Source organism: Saimiri boliviensis, chromosome 4 (genome assembly GCF_048565385.1).
Source record: "Saimiri boliviensis isolate mSaiBol1 chromosome 4, mSaiBol1.pri, whole genome shotgun sequence".
Lineage (NCBI taxonomy): Eukaryota > Metazoa > Chordata > Mammalia > Primates > Cebidae > Saimiri > Saimiri boliviensis.
In genome coordinates, this window is record NC_133452.1 from 142,588,024 (window position 1) to 142,609,469 (window position 21,446).

General features: G+C 42.2%; 2 protein-coding genes across 6 annotated transcripts in view; one reads left to right on the forward strand and one right to left on the reverse strand.

The window, feature by feature from the left end:
• LOC101042888 (testis expressed protein 56) overlaps positions 1-15,892 on the forward strand; it is a 74,658-nt gene extending 58,766 nt beyond the window's left edge. Inside the window, exons 4-6 of one of the 2 annotated variants that reach the window (XR_012517412.1) lie at positions 7,027-7,124; positions 15,271-15,491; positions 15,615-15,892. Coding sequence is in view for 1 of the 2 variants with exons in the window: in XM_074398397.1 (XP_074254498.1) it covers positions 7,027-7,110 (84 nt within the window). In the remaining variant the exon portion in view is untranslated. Of the gene's footprint in view, positions 1-7,026; positions 7,136-15,270; positions 15,492-15,614 lie in introns of those variants that run through there. The other variant, XM_074398397.1, reaches the window with a different exon arrangement.
• ECI2 (enoyl-CoA delta isomerase 2) lies at positions 271-21,206 on the reverse strand. 4 transcript variants are annotated; one of them, XM_039462648.2, is made up of 11 exons: positions 21,098-21,135; positions 20,459-20,628; positions 18,630-18,792; positions 15,894-15,992; positions 15,502-15,690; positions 12,702-12,771; positions 10,415-10,517; positions 9,535-9,655; positions 4,083-4,172; positions 2,026-2,169; positions 271-605 (listed from the first exon to the last, which is right to left on the reverse strand). In XM_039462648.2, exons 3-11 carry the CDS (start codon positions 18,750-18,752, stop codon positions 450-452), a joined length of 1,095 nt encoding a protein of 364 aa, XP_039318582.1. In that variant the 5' UTR covers positions 18,753-18,792; positions 20,459-20,628; positions 21,098-21,135; the 3' UTR covers positions 271-449. The 4 variants fall into 4 exon arrangements, with proteins under 4 accessions (XP_039318582.1, XP_039318583.1, XP_039318580.1 ...); XM_039462649.2 differs by lacking the exon at positions 20,459-20,628 and having other exon boundaries at positions 21,098-21,206; XM_039462646.2 differs by lacking the exon at positions 20,459-20,628 and having other exon boundaries at positions 20,682-21,164.
• Between the last annotated feature and the right edge of the window lie 240 nt (positions 21,207-21,446).

Consider the following 21,446-nt stretch of genomic DNA (forward strand, 5'->3'; position numbering starts at 1 on the left):
AACATTCCATGGTATATATGTGCCACATTTTCCCTGTCCAGTCTATCATCGATGGGCATTTGGGTTGGTTCCAGGTCTTTGCTATTGTAAACTGTGCTGCAATGAACATTTGTGTGCATGTGTCCTTATAGTAGAACGATTTATAATCCTTTGGATATATACCCAGTAATGGGATTGCTGGGTCAAAATGAATTTCTATTTCTAGGTCCTTGAGGAATCACCACACTGTCTTCCACAATGGTTGAACTAATTTACACTCCCACCTATGTGAATTCTTAAGCTTGCTTTACAAAATTTTTTATTCATTAGGGCTGTTGTGAAATATCATCACTGTAATTGACATTTTAGCACTGCAAAAGGCACAATGAAGCTTATTTAGTTCAAGTACTGGAAATCAGAAGAAACAGCACATCCTTCCTTGGACTTGCTTCACTCTGTTATAGTAGTCATCACAGTTTTGATTTTCTGGATAAGAAGTTCACCACTGCATTCATGCATTCATCCGACAGCCATCTTTCCTGAAGGACACTGCATTCTTCAGCGTTAACAGCGTGTAGTTTTTCTTTCTCTCTATTCCTGATTACCTCTTTTGAAATTCTCATGGCCTGGAAAAATAAAACCAACGATAAGGTTAAGAGTTAATCTAGGCTGGGTGTGGTGGCTCATGCCTGTAATACCAGCACTTTGGGAGGCTGAGGTCAGGAGTTTGAGACCAGCCTGGCCAACATGGTGAAACCCCATCTCTACTAAAAACAAAAAAATTGGCCAGTTGTGGCGGCACATGCCTGTGATCCCAGCTACTCAGGAGGCTGAGTCAGGAGAATTGCTTGAACGCGGGAGGCAGAGGTTGCAGTGAGCTGAGATCATGCCATTACACTCCAGCCTGGGTGACAAGAGCAAGACTCTGTCTCAAAAAAAAAGTTAATCTAATAGGAGTGGGATTATTCTATGATTCTGGTTCTTGTTTCTCCCACGTTCATTTAACTACTCCTGTTAACTCTTTTTTATTTGTCTAAGATACAGTCTTACTCTGTTGCCCAGGTGCAGTGGTGCGATTTTGGCTCACTGCAGCCTCTGCCTCCCTGGTTCAAGCAATTCTCCCTGTCTCAGCCTCCTGAGTAGCTGGGAATACAGGCACCCACCACCAGCTAATTTTTGTATTTTTTTAGTAGAGAAGGGGTTTTGTGATGTTGGCCAGGCTGGTCTTGAACTCCTGACCTCAGGTGATCTACCCGCCTTGGCCTCCCAAAGTGTTCGAATTACAGGCATGAGCCACGGTGCCGGGCCCTAATCCTGTTAAATCTTAAGCCACGTGTGTAATATAAGACAGTGCTTCTTAAACTTTGGTGTGCATATAAATCACTTCAGTAAGTGTGGGGCAGGCCTGTGATAATACATTTCCAAAAAGCCCCAGGTAGCTGCTCAAGCTTCTGGTTCTAGGACTACATTTTGAATATCAAGAATATAAAAGCAATCAGTCACTTACTACCACATATAAAAACAAAAATGTTATACGGTAAGACTTTCGTAAAGTAGCTAACCTGCCTGGCTTCTCACCTGGATTCCAAAGTGAAAGTGCTCAGCAAATACTGCCTAGCATCCTGCTCAAGCAACCCCCATAGAGAAGTGCCCCTCTGTCCCTACACAGAAATGGAAGGTATATTTGGTAAGTTTTGTAAAAATCAGTACTGTATTTTTACAAAAAAAATACATTACTACATTTATAACACTACTACAGTTATTTTTTAAGCCCAAATTTAGATGTGCTTAAAGCTAACTAAAGATGTGTCTTGTGTGTGTGTTTTCTTTTTTGAGACAGGGTTTCACCATGTTGGTCAGGCTGCTCTCGAACTCCTGACCTCAGGTAATCTGCTTGCCTCAGTCTCCCAAAGTGCTGGGATTACAGGCATGAGCTGCTGCACCTGGCCTGTCTTGTGTTTTTATAACTTATTCTCTGAAGGCAAATAAATTTTTCCCTTAGGAAATTATTTTCAAGGTTCTTAAAAGTAAAAGATGAATACTAACATTTGGAGGAAGCTTTGCAAATGCCTTCAGCCTGGTCCAGACTTCTTTCTGAAAAGTGCTGTCAGGAAAAACTTCAGTAACAAGTCCTTGAGCACATGCTTCTCCTGCTGTTAACTTCTTTCCAAAAACAAGCATCTCTGTTGCCTGAAATGAAAAGCAGGAAGCAAGGTTAAGATATTAACTTAATAAAACAAGGCTTCAGTTAACTGCTTTCAGGAGGCATAGAGAGATTTATTAAAGGTCTTTTGAGGTTGCTGTTATTCCCAGAAAGGGAAAAGCTGACAGCCTCAACAGGCAATGGTTTGCAAACTGTGTGCTGAGACTATTGGCAGGCTCCCTGGAAGGTCTGTTAAGGGCTGCTGCTTCCGTGTGTGTCGTTGCTGGAGAGGCAAGACTAGGGGGCCCACGGGAGAAATGACCTGAAGCAGATGCTTGATTCTATAATCCAGAGCAGCTATGATTTTTCCATTTTCTACACTATAAACTCCTATTTTAAAGAGGAAAAAAGGAAAGAAAAATCACAGTCATTGAGTTAATCTTTAGAAACTTTTGAAATTCCATTCCCTAGAAACTCTACCCAGTGATCTGGCTCTGAGAGTTTTCTTTACCTGCATTGGTACTCAAATTAGTTCTATTTGACTGAAGGAAAGCAAAGACGTATAGTTAGCTTCCAGAAAAACTGAGGACACTAAGTGGATATCCTCTCTACATTTGCAATTTCTCTTCCAGAAAAGAAACACTTTTATTTATTTATTTTTTTGCGACAAAGAGTCTTGCTCTGGTGCCCAGGCTGGAGTGCAGTGGCACAATCTCACTGCAACCTCCACCTCCTGGGTTCAAATGATTCTCCTGCCTTAGCCTCTTGAGTAACTGGGATTACAAGTGCCTGTCACCACACCTGGCTAATTTTTGTTTTTTGGTTTTTTTTTTTGAGACAGAGTCTCACTCTTTCACCCAGGCTGGAGTACAATGGCATGATCTCAGCTCACTGAAACCTCTCCCTCCTGGGTTCAAGTTCTTCTGCCTCAGCTTCCTGGGTAGCTGGGATTACAGGCACACATCACCACGCTCGGCTAATTTTTTGTATTTTTAGTAGAAATGGGGTTTCACCATGTTGGTCAGGCTGGTCTTGAATTCCTGATCTAAAGTGATTCACTGGCCTCGGCCTCCCAAAGTGCTAGGATTACATGCATGGGCCATTGTGCCCAGCCAAGGAATGCTCTAATAGCCAAATGCTCTAAGACTTTTAGAATCAGTTCTGCCCTTTTCCCAAGTTCAATTCAGGGTATGTGATAGCCTAATGAGGTTAAATACATACATATACACGTTTTTAACAAAATCCTAGTAGGCAATGAAAACAGGCTCAAATCCCATTGCCCTACTTTGAGATCTTGAAGAATATTTGCTAAGCCACTCTCAGCTTCTAGTCTTGTCATGATCCCCTTTGAGTCATGCCACAGGGCATGGGCAACTAGGAAACACAGTGAAAGACCCAAGCAGCCACTTAACCAGCCTGGGAGCTAATACACCAGTGAGGCAGGCTGATGGAAGGGCTGCTGCGATTGGGACTGGCTCTGGCAGTGGTGAGCCCCCATGAAACCTCTCGTCTGCTGATACTCACTATAACTCTGAAAGTGAAGGTGCCATCATATCATATCTCTCCTTAGGGGATACTGGTCATCCATAAAGCAACCGAGTGGCCTCCAAACTCAGGAGACCAAGGGAGGTTAGCACAGCCCTGATCCTTCAAGTGACTAATGCCACACAGCTGCAAGGCTGAGGTGTTGTGCTGCTTGCATGCAGCTAGCACTAAGCAATCAGCTGGGAGAAGGATCCCAGTTCTGGGAGGTGCAGAGATAAATTCTAATTTTCCTGCAGAGCAGATACTTCCCATAGCCTGATTCCTCCACAGGTAAAACTCTTAGAGTTGAAGAGCAAATAATTTGCTTATCTTTTGTCCATATTAGGGAAAGAAGGGAGAATATATGAGATTACCCTTCCTTCGTTCTTGAGATGACTCATAAAAATGTTCTATTTTTAAACGTTGCGAAAGTTACCTTGGCTGGGCCCATTATCTTCAGAAAAGTGTAAGAGGAGCATCCTTCTGGACTTTGGCCTAGGTGACTAAACGGTGTATGAAATGTTGCCTGTGGGGGTAGGAGAGAAAAGAAAACCATCTTTTTAATGTGTGACTTTTTTTTTTTTTTTTGAGATGGAGTTTCGCTCTTTTGCCCAGGCAGCAGTGAAGTGGTACAATCTCGGCTCACTGCAACCTGCTGGGTTCAAGTGATTCTCCTACCTCGGCCTCCCAAGTACCTGGGATTACAGGCATGTGCCGCTACACCTAGCTAATTTTTGTATTTTTAGTAGAGATGGGGTTTCGCCGTGTTGGCCAGGCTGGTCTCAAACTGACCTCTAGTGATCCACCTGCCTCAGCCTCCCAAAGTGCTAGGATTACAGGCATGAGCCACTGCACCCAGCATCATGTGTGATCTTAAAAAATCATGATTTGCTTCCCAGCATCATGTGTGATTTTAAAAAATCATGATTTGTTTATAACTTCACAATGCTTAATAAAATTTATTTTAAGATTATGTGGTTAATATGCACACACAATTCACCATTTAAAAGTGCCTAATTGGATGAGTTTTAACAAATACAGTTATATAGCTACCACTGATACTGAGATGCAGAACATTTCCACAACCCCAAAAGGTTCCCTAGGCCCTTCAGTAGCCAGTCCCTCCCTCCCACCCAACGCAGCTGCTAATCTGTTTTCTGTCCCTACAGTTTTGACTTTTATAGAATGTTGTATAAGTGGAATCCTACATTCTGTAGCCTTTTGAGTCTGACTTCTGAAAGTCACCATGCTGTTGTATATATTAGCAGTTTGTTATGAAGAAGGCTGCTATGAAAAACAAGTTGAACACCTTAAATATATATAGTCGTGTGTTGCTTAACAATGGAGGTATGTTCTGAGAAATACATAATTAGGCAATTTTGTCATTGTGCAAATATCATGGAGTATACTTGGATGGTACAGCCTACTGCACATCTTGCTATGTGGTAGAACCTACTGCTTCCAGGTTACCAACTTGCACAGCATGTTTCTATACTTAATACTCTAGGCAGTTGTAACAAGTGGCATTTGTGTATCTAAACATATTAAACATAGAAAAGGTAGGCTGGGTGTGGTGGCTCATGTCTGTAATCCCAGCACTTTGGGAGGCTGAGGTGGGCAGATCACCTGAGGTCAGGAGTTCGAGACCAGCCTGGCCAACATGGTGAAACCCTGTCTCTAGTAGAAATACAAAAATTGGCCTGGCATGGTGGTATCCACCTGTAGTCCCAGCTACTCGGGAGGCTGAGGCACAAGAATTACCTGAACCTGGAAGAGGAGGTTGCAGTGAGCCAAGATCGTGCCACTGCACTCCAGCCTGGGTGACAGAGTGATACTTCATCTCAATTAAAAAAAAAAAAAAGAATAGAAAAGATATAGTAAAATATGGTATATCTTAGGGGACCACCATTGTACATGCAGTCTGTCATTGACTAAAATGTTATGTAGCACCCGACTTTACAATTCTTATTTGTCAATTATACCACAATGAAACTGAAAAAAAAATTAAAAATAAAACTATTCAGATAATTTTAACAAAAAGGTAATTAGGAACATTTGTGTGCAGGTCTCTGGGTGAACATGTTTTCAGTTATCACAGGTAAATACCTAAGTGGTTGAATAGCTGGATTGTGTGGTAAAGGTATATTTAACTTAGAAGCTGCTCAACTCTTTTCTAGAGTGGTTGTACCATTTGACATTGCCACCAGCAATGTATGAAAGTTTCGATTGCTCCACATCCTCACTAAACCTAGCTATTAAAAGTTTTTTTCATTTTAACCCTGCTAGTAGGTGTGTAGTGGGGTCTCACTGTGGTTTTAATTTACATGTCCCTAACAATTAATAATATTGAGTCTCGTATCATGTACTTATTAGACATATTTATATCTTCTTTGGTGAAGCAACTGTTAAGATATTTTGTCCATTATTTTTTAAGTTAGGGTGTTTACCTTCTTATTATCTAGTTGTAAGATACACATTCAGGTTGCAAGTCTTTTATTAGATGAGTGTGAGGCCAATCTTTTCTCCTGGTCTGTGGCTTATCTTTTCATTTCCTCAATGGTTTCTCTCATATGATTTTAGTAGCCCTTTACATTTCATTTTTTTGGTGGCCTATCCATTCCTCACCATTGCCCATTTTTATATTAGCTTGTTGCTCTATCGCTTTATAGACAAACTTCAAAACATACTGTAGAGAGATCAGCCTTTGCTACATGAGTTGAAAAATTGTTTCCTCAATCTGTCATTTGTCTTGATTTTGCCCCAGTGGTTTTTTGATTGGCTTTAACTACTGGAATTAATTCAGTATTGGTTATTTAGTATATTGTCATTTTTAGTTTTCTGTTGTTGTTACATTTAAGACATATTTTTCTGTTTCTTTTCTTTTTCTTTTTTTCTTTTCCCAGGCTGGAGTGCAATGGCGCGATCTCGGCTCACCGCAACATCTGCCTCCTGGGTTCAGGCAATTCTCCTGCCTCAGCCTCCTGAGTAGCTGGGATTACAGGCACACGCCACCATTCCCAGCTAATTTTTTGTATTTTTAGTAGAGACGGGGTTTCACCATGTTGACCAGGATGGTCTCGATCTCTTGACCTCGTGATCCACCCGCCTCAGCCTCCCAAAGTGCTGGGATTACAGGCGTGAGCCACCGCGCCTGGCCATTTTTCTGTTTCTTGATGAATAAATTATGAAAGCATGTTAATTTAAAATTTACAATATGTAAAAGAATATTTAGATTTCATTTCCTATAATTAGACACGGTGTTATTTTTAATGCATAACTGTTAGAAGATGTATAATATATGCAGCATAGAAATAAAAATTTTAATCAAAATAGTAAAAAAAGTTTTTGTTAATGTCATATATCATTTTTTTATCCAAAAGAAAACTTATTCAAAAAAATGTACCCAGAAGACACAGCCGAAGGAATATAAGCAGGAAACTGAGAAAACTGCCAACAGCAGCTAAAGGGACACAAACAGGTACATGCAAAGTTGCCAATAAGAGGCATTTAAAATGCTTATTTTCAGAAAGAAAACAGTAGATGGAGTTAAGGGCTTAGGCTCTGGGATCAGAATACTTAGTGACTTTGGGAAACTTTCTTATCTTCTCTGTGTCATGGTTTTCTCATTTGTAAAATGGGAACCAGTCTTTCTTTCTTTTTTTTTTTTTTTTAATTGAGATGGAGTATCCCTCTTGTTGCCCAGCCTTGAGTGCAGTGGCACGATCTCAGCTCATTGCAACCTCTGCCTCCCGGGTTCAAGTGATTCTCCTGCCTCAGCCTCCCTAGTAGCTGTGATTACAGGAGCATGCTACCACATCCAGCTCATTTTTGTATTTCTAGTAAAGACAGGGTTTCACCACGTTGGCCAGGCTGGTCTTGAACGTCCAACATCAGGTGATCCACCTGCCTCAGCCACTCAAAGTGCCAGGATTACAGGAGTGAACCACCATGCCCCGCTGAGTCCTCATGTAGGACTGCTGTGTACATTATGTGAATATGTGTGTGTGCATATATTTATAATATCTATAATACATATTAACAGAGTGTCTCAACAGTAAGCACTCAAAGATTTGTTATTATGATTTATACCTTTTTCTTAACTCATACAAGAAATGTATCATTTGCTGACAGAGCTAATAGGCATTATTAACCATTGCCCACATTAAAAAATAGATAAAATGTACTGATTAATATTTTGGTTATATGGGTTACATATTAACCCACCATTTAATATGCTATTTATTCATGAAGCCAATAATGATAAATCCTATAAAAACAATTTTTTTCTACAGCCTTTTCTTTTAGCTTATTTCCTTTATTTTATTTATTTATTTATTTTTTGAGATGGAGTCTTGCTCAATTGCCCAGGCTGGAGTGCAGTGGTGCGATCTCTGCTTACGGCAACCTCTACCTCCTGGTTTAAGTGATTCTCCTGCCTCAGCCTCCAATGTCACTGGGATTACAGGTGGCTGCCACCAAGCCCAGCTAATTTTTGTATTTTTAGTAGTGACAATGTTTCACCATGTTGGCCAAGCTGGTCTTGAACTCCTGACCTCAGGTGATCTGCCCACCTCAATTTACTTTATTTTAAATTGATGCTTGGTTTATTTGGTTGGGTAAACTTTTATCAGTAGATGCTATTTGACAAATAAATTTTACTTTGGGCCAAATTTTTTAGCATTTTATATACATATATATGTATGTATATATGCAATATACATCCAATTTTAGGTCAGGAACCATTGACCCAGACCCTGTTAAAAGCAGGTCAATGCCTAATCAGTCATCTAACACACAGAATGTGAATGAAGACACTAATATCTGCCTTTGAACATAAACCTCCATCTACAAAGGTTGGGCAGCCTGGCACCTAGAATCTCATTTGCTATTTTTATGGGAAAATTATTCATAAGAATTAGGTCTGTCAGTGCATCCAATCTGGTTCAGTGGAATCCAGCAAAAGAAAATTCAAAGAATTAAGGACGCTAAAATACGGTCCTATCTATTGGTGGGGAAAGTATCTCTAAACAAAACTAGAAATCTCTTCAGTGGTAAAAACCCTATGTTTCCTAGAAGGCTGTAATCAGTACATTTTACCATCACATAAGCATAAGTCACTTGAACAATCTGATAACCCTAAAGGTGGTTATTAGGTGCTTGAAATGATAAAAATTGGAAACAGCCTAGGGTCCAGCAGTCAGGAACTGGTTAAACAAGATAAGTTAATAACACAAATGTTAGGACTGGTTACCTCTAGGTGGTAAGGAGTGATTTTTATCTTGCAGCTTTTCTTGGTACTTTTTCCTATCTTTCAAAATTTTATCTTGCACTATGACATAGATATTAATATTATAGTAAAAATCAAAACTAAAATCTATATAATGCAATGGTGAACACAAGGCTGAATTGTGTTCTGGGCAAGGAACTTCTCAGAGCTTCAGTTTCCTTATCGGCAAAGGAGGGAGTGAGAGTAGATAATGCTCACAGTTCCTTCTTATTCTAAAATTCTAATCCATTTACTTAGAAAAAAGGATCAAATAATCTCCACTTGCACAACCTGCAAATATGCCATTCCTCCCTCCCATAACACATTTTCAAGTGTCTCCTGAGTATTTCAGAGTGATATGAAAACTGAATACCTATTGTGGAATTTGATTAGAAACTGGAATAATTGGAGTTGGAACAGTGTTCACAACAAAATGCAAGTTAATAATGAAGGAAAAATAAAATCAGTCAAATTAGACTAATGCTTTGAGAAAATCTAAATTCAGTTAATTTTACTGCAAACCACATGTAATCTGCTTATGACTGGCAACGCTGAAGGAGGATTCAAAGTCTCTCGGCTCGCTCTGCTTGCCTGACCTCTTGCTTTCTGGGAGCTGACTTACCCTGTCAGATGCATACACAGCATCAAATAGCCCGAGGATGGTGACAGAGATGCCGACAGCTGGACCATTGACCACTGCAATCAGAGGCTTAGGAAAATCTATAAAACAGCCCACAAATTCCCTATAGAAATGGAAACACAAAATCATTAAATGTGCCAAAGCAGCATGACTGAAGCATGGGCAAGGCAGTCTGGCTCTGAGATAACAAAGGTTTCTGGCCGGCTGGGTATTTCCACAGCCACCATGGACAGTGCCTCCCTGTCCTGCCACTTCTCTGGTCTTCCACACCAGATTCATCCAGGACATCCATTTGAATGGCGGTGGATGAAAAACCAAACAGGGAGACCTACGGGTCAACCCTGGGTCAAATCTTGTATTCTGGGCTGTGAGTTTGGGCCGGAAACCAGCCACAGTCTTAGAGATTAGGGTGGGTGACTGAGCACACACTGGAATATTACAGCAAGTGAGAATTATAGATGTGGCAGGAATAAAGCCTTCATGACCTCCTCCCGTGTTTTATAAGGTTCCTCCAAGTCTCCTACTTTCAGCATTCATGGCAATCGTCCATTCCTCTGGCTGATGAGAGTTTGCTAAATTCCTCTGTCTTAAAGCAAGATAATTGTGTTTACAACTATAGCTAACTTTTATGTTTTCCAGTCAAATCTCATGAGACCAGCAGGATGAAAAGGTAACAGAGGTCAAAGAGAGAGAATGAATGCCCACCTATGGATACAGGCAGTTTGGAGAAATATGCTTGTTCAAAGTCACAATTAATTGGATCGACACAGAGAAATAGATATTTCACGTCTGCTCAACTAAATTCCACTTTGATGACTAAGAATGGGCCCTCTGAGACCAGACAAATGTCAATTACTCTTACCTCAGTAAAATGGCACTATTTTTAGCTTTCTCCTCTACTCCACCAGGGGGAATATCAGTGAAGTTAGTCAGATCGTTCCCACTACTGTAATAGTCCCCATTTCCTATAAATAATAAAATCAACAGATCCCTCATTCATTCATTCTATAGTTCTTGAGTATCTACTGCATGTCAAGCTCTATGATTAGGCATGGGAAATACATTGGAGAACCAGCGATGGTTCTTGCCCTAACTTACAAACTAGTGAGTATGCTGGACGCTGATCTATAAAAACACACAGATAAATGTAGCTAATGCAACTGCTGAAATAGAGGAGAGGTGCATCATCAAATGAGGGTAGGTACTGGAGGTGGGGGTTGGTCTAATCAGGGAGTTCAGGAGGGGATTTTCCCAAGGAAGGGGCAACTGAATTGAGATCTGAAGGAGAGACCAGGTTGGCTAGAAAAAAGAGGGCTAGGAAGAACAGTTCACACCAAGGAACAGCCTGTGCAAAGGCTCTTTGGAGAGGTTATCCCCAGTATACATGAAATAAGAGCCATTGTGCATGACTCAGAGAAAGCCAGGGGGAAGTTGGTGCAGGATAAGGACCAGCAGATTAGACCTGATGGGGCTTTGTAGATCCCATGAGGAAGTTTTTTCTTTATTCTCAGAGCCACTGAAAGTGTGTATCTGAATGTGTGTGTGTGTTTAATTAAAGAATAATTTATATACAATAAAACAACCAGCTTTTAAATGTTCATTTAGAGGAATTTTGATAATTTTAAATGTCCACAAGATCACCATCCAAAACAAGACACAGAACATCTCCATCACTCTAGAGGTTTCCTGTAGGCTCCTTTCTAGCCATACTATCCCACCTGCCCCAAGGCAATCACCTGACTTCAATTTCCACAGATAAGAACTTTTGCCTACTGTAGAACTTCCTATGAATAGACTTATACAATATGTACACTCCTGTCATTATTTTGCTGAACTGTGTGTTTTTTTTTTTTTTTTTTTTTGAGACGGAGTTTCGCTCTTGTTACTCAGGCTGGAGTGCAATGGCACGATCTCGGCTCACTGCAACCTCCGCCTCCTGGGTTCAGGCAATTCTCCTGCCTCAGCCTCCTGAGTAGCTGGGATTACAGGCACGTGCCACCATGCCCAGCTGATTTTTTGTATTTTTAGTAGAGACAGGGTTTCACCATGTTGACCAGGATGGTCTCGATCTCTTGACCTCGTGATCCACTTGCCTCAGCCTCCCAAAGTGCTGGGATTACAGGCTTGAGCCACTGCGCCTGGCAGCTGAACTGTGTTTTCTTTTTTTTTTTTTTGAGACGGAGTTTCGCTCTTATTACCCAGGCTGGAGTGCAATGGCGCGATCTCGGCTCACCACAACCTCCGCCTCCTGGGCTCAGGCAATTCTCCTGCCTCAGCCTCCTGAGTAGCTGGGATTACAGGCACACGCCACCACACCCAGCTAGTTTTTTGTATTTTTAGTAGAGACGGAGTTTCACTATGTTGACCAGGATGGTCTCGATCTCTCGACCTCGTGATCCACCCGCCTCGGCCTCCCAAAGTGCTGGGATTACAGGCTTGAGCCACCGCGCCCGGCCTGAACTGTGTTTTAAAGATGCATCCATATTCTTGTATCATTTATTCCACTGTATTGCTGAGTATTCCGCTGTATAGTCAACAATTAATTTATTCAGACATGTGTTTTTGAATTTTATTTTTTTTACTTTTTTTAACCGCAGTTACTTTTGGAATCCATTTGTTTTTGAACATTTGAGTTGTTTTCTGGTTTTGGCAATTATAAATCAGGTTACCATGACTGCTCCTATGAAAGTCTTTTTGTGGATATATGTATTTTAATTTATGTTGGGTAATTGCGAAGGAGTGGATATCTGTGTTTCTTACATGTTTTGTATATTTATAAATTGGAGTATAACAGTACTGGACAAAAAAAATTTTTTTTTGAGAAGAAGTCTCACTCTGTCACCCAGGGTAGAGTAGAGTGGCACAATCTCAGCTCACTGCAACCTCCACCTCCTAGGTTCAAGCCATTCTCCTGCCTCAGCCTCCTGAGTAGCTCTGATTGCAGGCATGTGTCACCAAACCCAGCTAATTTTTGTATTTTTAGTAGAAATGAGGTTTCACCATGTTGGTTAGGCTGGTCTGGAACTCCTGACCTCGTGATCTGCCTGCCATGGCCTCCCAATCTTGGAGCTTTTAAACTCAATTTCCTATCTATTAAGAGACCTCCTCAAAATAGAAATATAATTAGGACGTCTGAGAAAATGTCTTACCTGTTAAAACAGTGATGGATGAGTCATCCTTGCTTGCAGCTTTAAGTGCACGCATAATTTCATGATACATCTGTGTAATGGGAAGTCAAAGAAAAGAACTCTGAACACAGGAATCATTAACCAGTGGACTCACTAAATGTTAGGCTGAAAGCCTGCTCTCAGCAAAGTGCCTAACATTTATTTTGGTTGTATTTTATAACCAAAACAGTGGACCAATACACCAAAAATAATTTTCATTCCTTTTACGATTACTTGGTGCATACTATGTACCTGGTGCTATGGTAGGAGCTGGCGGCTATAAACCACTTTTTTTCCAAAAGGGAACAAGAAAGACATAGTCCTTGAGCTTTTGGAATTAACAGAGGACAACAATGTTCAAATGAGGTGGGGGATGGAACGTTCGAAGCAGCAGGGAACTCAAGAGGAGGTGCTGAGGCTTATCTAGGGTGGGCCGAGTGGGAGGTGGTCAGAGAGAACTTTCCATAAAACAACATCTCTGTTGTGACCTCAAGGAAGTCCCTGGCAGTCTGGGGACCGTTAAGTGACTACCAAAAGGCTGGACTTTTCAAGACACTGCAATGGTATTCAAGGAAGGTGACTCAAAATTTTAAATCAGCAACACTTCTGAAAATCTTGGATATGCAGCTATATAGCTTTTAATGCATTTAAAACAGGTGCAATTTTGATTGAAATCTTAGATGAGATTTCAATGAGGGAAGAATGATGAAGAGGGCTGATACTTATAGATACAAATATACTGGAAAACAAACATGGACTTTACATAAAACAGCTGGCCCTCTGTATCCACAGGTTCTATATCCATGGATTCTACCAATCACAGATCAAAAAAATCTGGAAAAGAATTCTCTATTTACACTGAACATGTACTTTTTTTCTTATCATTAGTCCCTAAACAATACACTAAAACAACTATTTAACATAGCATTTACATTATGTTCAGTATTATAAGTACTCTAGAGATAATTTAAAGTATATGGGAGTTTATAGAAAGGTTATATGCAAATATTATGCCTTTTTATGAAGGACTTCAGGTTCTGAGGATTTTGGTGTCCATAAGGAGGTCCTGGAACCAATTCCCATTGGGTACAGAGGGATGACTGTGTATAAATAAGCATCTAAGCATTTCTCTTGATGGAAGTGACAAGAAACTCATTCCACCATTATTATAGTTGTGATAACACAACACAGCAGGGCGACTGGTGAGACCAGGATTAGGAGACAGATTATCAGGGTTTCTTTACTTTTTTTTTTTTTTTTTTTTGAGATGGAGTCTTGCTGCAGGATCCAGGCTAGAGTGGAATGGCGTGATCTTGGCTCAACCTCCACCTCCTGCCCCAGCCTCCTGAGTAGCTGTGACTACATCCGTGTACCACCACGCCTAGCTAATTTTTTTGTGTTTTTAGTATAGACAGGGTTTCACCATATTGGCCAGGCTGGTCTTGAACTCCAACCTCAAGTGATCTGCCCACCTTGGCCTCCAAATTGCTGGAATTGCAGGTGTGAGCCACCATGCCCGACTATCAGGGTTTCAATTTAGGTTTTGCTGTTTATTTGTTATGTAAAGTTGAACAAGTTACTTCTTAAACTATTTTATTGTTGAGTAATGACAACAATAGGCTCCTTATGAGAATTAAATAAACCTCTGTGTGGAGAGTGCTGGCACTCATTAGGCACTCTGTACAGAATAGCTATTATTACCATGTTTGTAGAGAAATGAGTCAGGGGAAAGTGGAAACGAAGTTTGAGAATTAAATGCTTTATTAGTTGAATGACATATCCCACTTCATGAAATTCTGAAGATGATTTTAAAGTGAGTATGCTCTTTCTGCTACAATGGCGATGATGATGATGATTGTTACTTGAGACCGAGTTTCCCTCCTGTTGCCCAGGCTGGAGTGCAATGTACGATCTCAACTCACTGCAACCTCCACCTCCTGGGTTCAAGCGATTCTCCTGCATCAGCCTCCTCAGTAGCTGGGACTATAGGCATGTGTCACTATGCCCAGGTAATTCTGTATTTTTAGTAGAGATAGGGTTTCTCCATGTTGGTCAGGCTGGTCTCAAACTCCCGAACTCAGGTGATCTGCCTGCTTCGGCCTCCCAAAGTGCTGGGATTACAGGTGTGAGCCACCACACCCGGCATCACAGGGGCGATTATTAACCCAGTGGTCACTGTCCTTTCAAAATTTTAGTGCCAGTTGAGCACCAAGCATCCAATTCTCTATACTTTTTTTTCAAGGAGAAGGGGCTAAAGTGGTTATTGTCATTCTAATTCAATGAGGGATTTAAATTCTAAAGTTGCCGAGTGAAGCAGCTACTTTAAAGCAGAGTTGGGTTATGATTTGTTTAAGGGGAAGTCCTTCTTCCCTTTCTCCCTCTACTAATAAAACATGAAGCCCCCAGGCAAGCAGAAAGACCTACTTTCTAGTCTAAGTGACATGAAGATACTTCTGGGAGCAGTCTACACCAACCTTAGAGGGCTTCTATGCAAATTCTCTCATAGCAACATGTTTCATTTATATTAATTTATTTGTGCTTCCATTATTAGGAAAGTCACAGTGCCTTTTGGGTATATCAGAACCTACCTGAAGTTCGTAAACTATAAACAATGAATACTCAACTCTGTTGTATGAAGTAGCCACAATTACCAACCTTCCTGCAGAAATCAAACAAGTGATACGATAAAATAGGAATGATGCTGAAACTCTACAGCTTTTGTATGAAACACATAGAAGAAGAAAAGAAAAACAAGACAAACTCCAAGGGCAGGTAATATTACCTCAACGTTTATGGCATTTTTCTTTGCAGGCCGATTTAATGTGATCTTTGTGATGCCATCTTCGGAGGTCACCATCAGAGTTTCATATCCAGTTGATTTCCTGTCTGTTCCAGGCTCCACCTGACTAGAGGATTCCAATGACGAACTCAAACTGGACACCAAATCCACATAGTTCTGCCGAGCAGTTTCCTGACAGGAAGATGACAAACAGCCTTAGCCCATGGTCAACGAATAAGCGCTTTGAGAAAGTTACTATACTAATAAATAGCACCTTGCAATGAAGAATAGACGCACATCAAGACCTCGAAGGCTCCATTTATAACGGCTTAATGAGAAGCACCAAACTTCTTTAGAAATACAGCAAATAAAAGCAGAGTAACTAGTAAATTCACCTTTGGCAGGCTGCCAAGGGTATTCCACGCATCCCATTTGGCCTTGTTGATCAAGTCAAATACACCTGGTTTGGGCATATTACAAGGTCCTTCAGTGGCCTGTGAAAAGGAGAGGGGCAATTAATGGTCAAATATCCATGTAAACTGAAGCCCTAAATATTCAAGATCCATAAAATCCACAGGCACATGAATGTTTTCCCCAAATCCTTTCCTTTCTCAGTACTTAAATTGATCTGTATTTTCCCCTCCAGTCTCTTTGATGTTGTTGGTGAAAATGCACAAACAACAGAAAAAAGACTGGAAATAAATTATAACTGTCTATGAAAATAATGCTGGATAAAGGTTTTGGGAAAGTACTTTCTAAAAAAATCTAACGGTTCATTAGTTTTATATTTTCCACAATCAATCAAAATATTCAAGCAAACAATCTTTAAAGGGAAGTAGCCAACAAATATTTGGAAAGGCACAGCATATTCCAAAAGCCCATCTGAAAGTACAAAAAAACACCACGAATTCAGTGTGCACTTTTGGTACCTAGGCAACAAAACGGTAGCTGACGCCTCAGCAAGGGTGGGGGCTGTCAGAGCCACTGGTCTTAGGAAACCTGACTGAAGAACACGTAAGTAAAAGCAAAAAGCAATTAAATTTTATTTTTGAGGCCAGGTGGAGTGGGTGTTTTGATATGGAAAAATATCCCACTCACCACTTCTTAGAAAAGGCAATTTAAAATTCCACTTAAAATGTTTAAAATTTTATAATACAGTTGGCTAAAAGAGGAAAGAAGAAAGTCTTTGAAAAACAGGCTGGGTGCAATGGCTCACACCTGTAATCCTAGCACTTTGGGAGGCCAGGACTAGTGGATCACCGGAGGTCAGGAGTTCGAGACCAGCCTGACCAATATGATGAAACCCTGTCTCTACTAAAAATACAAAAATTAGCCGAGTATAGTGGTGGACGCCTGTAATCCCAGCTACTTGTGAGGCTGAGGCAGAAGGATTGCTTGAACCTGGGAGGCAGAGGTTGCAGTGAGCTGAGATGGTGCCACTGCTCTCCAGCCTGGGCCACAAAGTGAAATGTTGTCTTAAAAAAGAAGAAAAAAAAAGGGCTGAAAAGGGGGCTATGAATTTCTATAGACAGAGATAGTGTCACCTGGCAAGAGTCAGCCAGCCTAAAAGTTAGAGGGGACACAGCCCACAGGATAAGGGCTTGTCCTCAATGCTCACACCAACTGCAAGGCTGGAGGGGCCCCAGGACCACCCTCAGGTGCAATAATTTGCTAGAAAGACACCCAGAACTCATTGCAAGCTGTTAAATGCACAGATAATAGTTTATTAAGGGAAAGGATAGATATTAAAATCAGTCATTGGAGGACACACACAGGATGGAGTCTGGGGCAGTAGCAAATGTGGAGTTTCCTTGTCCTCTCCCCATGGAGTCAGGACAGGACCCCTCTCCCAGAATTGATGTGACAATACCCAGGGAGTCCTGCCAACCAGAGACACTCAGTTCATCCAGTCTCAGTGTCCAGAGTTTTTAGTGGGGCTCCATTACCTGTGTATGATTGTGTAACCTGAAGCCCCCACCCTAAACATCGTGAAGACAATCCAGGCAAACAAAGACACTCCTATCAGGTTTTAGAGATTAACTTCCCAGAAGCTGAGGGAAAACCCACACCTCTTTTGGGGCAAGGTTAAATTTTTTACTATACATACCCATATGAAAGAGAAACTCATACCCATCATAAAACAGCAAAATACATAACATAAAACAGAAAAATAGGAGCCCAGAGAGGCAGACGTGACAGGGAAGGCTTTGGCATTGGAACTTAAAAGCTTCCATTTCTAAATTTTGTTACAAAAATTTCCAAACATTGCAAAATAGACTATTATAATGAATTCCCAATACTCATCCCCCGAGTTCAACAATTATCAAATTGCCTTGCTTACTTCATCTATCCTTTTCTTTTTTTTTTTTTCTTTTTGAGACGGAGTCTCACTCTGTCACCCAGGATGGAGTGCAGTGGTACAATTACTCACTGCAACCTCCACCTCCGAGGTTCAAGCAATTCTTCCACCTCAGCTTCCCAAGTAGTTGGGATTACAGGCCTGTGCCACCATGCCCAGCTAAATTTTGTATTTTTAGTACAGACAGAGCTTCACCATGTTGGCCAGGCTGGTCTCAAACTCCTGACCTCAAGGGATCAACCCACCTCAGCCTCCCAAAGTGCTGGAATTAGGTGTGAGCCACCATGCCTGGCCTCATCTGTCCTTTTCTTTCTTTTTGTACTTAGAGAACTTCAACCATCCATGCTATTTCACCTCTATATCCTTAGTACCCATTTCTTGAAAATATCAACATTTATGTAACCTTGACACCATTAACAATGATTTCTAGGCATCTTCTCATACTCTGTCCTTATTCAAAACTTCCCCAATTGTCTTAAAAATACCTTTTGCAATTGATTTATTCTAATCAAGAGCCAAGTAAGGTCTACAAATGCGAATATTGTATTTCATAAGTCTCTTTTACTCTGGCATGACACAGAGGAGTTACTTTATGAATAGTATTTCAAGATAATATTAAAAAAATGACATATATATATACTCTTCAGAGAAGAGGGAGCAAGACAAACCCAAAATATTAAGGCGACATTTTAGTAAACACACAGTGTATCTATTTAAGGAGTCATTTGCCCAACATTCTTTAAATAATGTCAGACAGGAGGCATTTATTTACCTGCTTATATAGTGCGTAGAGTTTTAGCTTCACTTCGTTTCCTGGATCCTTCTTCAAGAGTTTCACCTGATTCATTGCATTTTCAAAGTCCTTCTGACTGGCTCTCATTGCTGTTCTATTCATGTGCAGCTGAACTACTGGGAAACTAATGACCTGCAGATGACTACAATGAGGCACACTGATTTCTACTTGTTCCCAACCCTCACATTTCTGCAGCCTGATTTCTAATTGTTCCCAGCCCATACATAGCAAAATTCCATGTTTGTCCGTAAATGTTTTCTTTATACCTGCCCCAGCAAACTGGCTGCAAATAATTGGCTGTAAGGATTTCAAGACAAGAAATCAATACAGAAGCTAACGGTAAATAAAATAAATAAATAAAGGGAAAAGTAAATAACCATCCAGTGAGGTATTTGTAAGCAATTAAAGATAAAAGCAGCCAGAACAGGAATGACTATGTACATTTTGCCATAGACAGAAGTAAATGAAGAGCATGCAAGATAGTGAACAGCTAAGCGCACAGAAATCAGCACAGTGTCCCAAAGTCCTAAAACAGCTTCTGCACTCACTGCTAAACAAGCCATAAACTAATATCAGGTCAATTTTTCCCTCTTTGCTGGCAAAACCGGTGTTCCAACATGGACACAGGTGGAAGGCGGGGAGAATGGCTGAACATACAAGAAATGTTCAAAAGGACATATGTACAGATGCTGGCATTCCAGACAGAGCCGCAGCCTTCTCAGCAGGTGGGAGGGAATCTACCCGCAGCGCAAGGGAGTCAGTGAAGCGGGCTCAGCAGGCTTGTCCCGTTCTGTGGGTATGTTCAACCAGCCAGCCAGGAGCAGAGCAGAAACAGCAAGCACCGCGGGGTGATCAGCACGTTTTTAAGCACACACAGTGAGCGGGGGTGGGGTGGCAAACTTCAAAGGACTCAGGCCACAAGCAAAACATGGATGTTCACGACGATGACCCTGAATAATGGAGTTAATGGCATCAAAGATGATTAAAATAATACAGGTTACAAAGCCCAAACCTAACATGTATCACTCCCCAAACACAATTACGTAACTCGAAAATGGTACAATGAACTCTAGGTTCAAACCTTGGAGTTAATAATTGATTCAGTAAGATCAGTCTACAGTAAGTTTTTTTTTCTACATTTTTTAAAGACGGGGTTTCACCATGTTGGTCAGGCTGGTCTTGAACTCCCGGCCTCAGGTGATCCGCCCGCCTTGGCCTCCCAAGTGCTTGGATTACAGGCGTGAGCCACCACGCCCAGCCTACAGTAAGTTTTATATTAAACTGCCTTTCTGTAAAGGGAAAAACTGCAACCTACATGACAAATTCCAAGTAGAAAACGAAAGTAAAATTTAAAGTGTCCACAGAAAGCCGAAATGTGCAAGTTTCCACAAAATGTGGAACAAATTTATTTATTTATTTATTTATTTATTTATTTATTTACTTATTTACTTATTTTGAGACGGAGTTTCGCTCTTGTTACCCAGGCTGGAGTGCAATGGCGCGATCTCGCTCACCGCAACCTCCGCCTTCTGGGTTCAGGCAATTCTCCTGCCTCAGCCTCCTGAGTAGCTGGGATTACAGGCACGTGCCACCATGCCCCGCTAATATTTTATATTTTTAGTAGAGACGGGGTTTCACCATGTTGACCAGGACGGTCTCGATCTCTTGACCTCGTGATCCACCCGCCTTGGCCTCCCAAAGTGCTGGGACTAAAGGCGTGAGCCACCGCGCCCAGCCACAAATTTATTTTTAAACAATGCGTGAGTTTTAAAAACAAATTGCAAAAACACGACCATATAAGAAAATACCTAAAGTCTGGAAAATCACTTATAATTCCACCACTTCAAGGCCACCATCGTGTTCCGGTTTTGTTCCCTATACACAGATTCCTGCTGGGTTCCCGGCATCCCAGGGAGGTGGAGCGCGCTTCTCAGCAGTCACTGCGCACACGGCCACTTCGCTTCATTGCATACGTGTTCTCCAAAAAGCAAAGAGCGTGAGTCCACACGGGTGATAACTGCTTACGTTTACCTCACTTTCAGCAAGTAACGCTTTGCACCCCAGAAGCATCCGGCTGGGAAGTGCAGGCCCGGGCGCCGGAGGAAGCACTGTGCCCAGCGGGGGCGGCTCAAGGGCCCGCAGTCCGGCCCCAAGAGGATGGGAGCGCTGCGCGGACGCCGGCGGAGACTTTGGGGACTGGGGACAGGCAGCCGCAGCCCTGACCTCACGACGCGTCCCTCCTGACCACTCTGGGCCCAGCGGTGCAGGAGGGCGCGCGCGTTAGGTGGTCACTCCAGCGAACTCTCGCTGGAAAACCGGCAAAACAAAATTCTGTTGCCACCCAGACAAGATAACAGGGAGCGGGGGCTCCCACCGGCGGCGACCTTCGCCTGGACAGCCGTCTCCTGTGGGCGACCTTGGGCCGGCGGCCGGGGCTCCAAGCTTACCTCGGACACGAACGCTGCGCCAGTCTCCAGGCCGCGTTCGCCATGTCTAGCCCCGACCTTGGGCGTCCGGGGCTCCAAGGCGGCGGGACTCGGGGGCGGGGACGGGGTTCGGGGGCGGGGCCGGGAGTCTGGGACTGCCGGGGCTCGGGGGTGGGGTCGGGCGGAGAACGGCCAGGGTTGAGGGCGGGGCCAGGCTGAAATCGAAGCCGGAACCTGAGGCGGGGCGTGGGCGGGGCCGGGGCTCTAGGCGGTTAGGAGGCGGGGCTGAGATGCGGGGGCGGGGCTGAGATGCGGGGGCGGGGCCGGAGCGGCGTCGGGTGTCGCCCGCGAGTGGAAGAAGGGCGCGGGC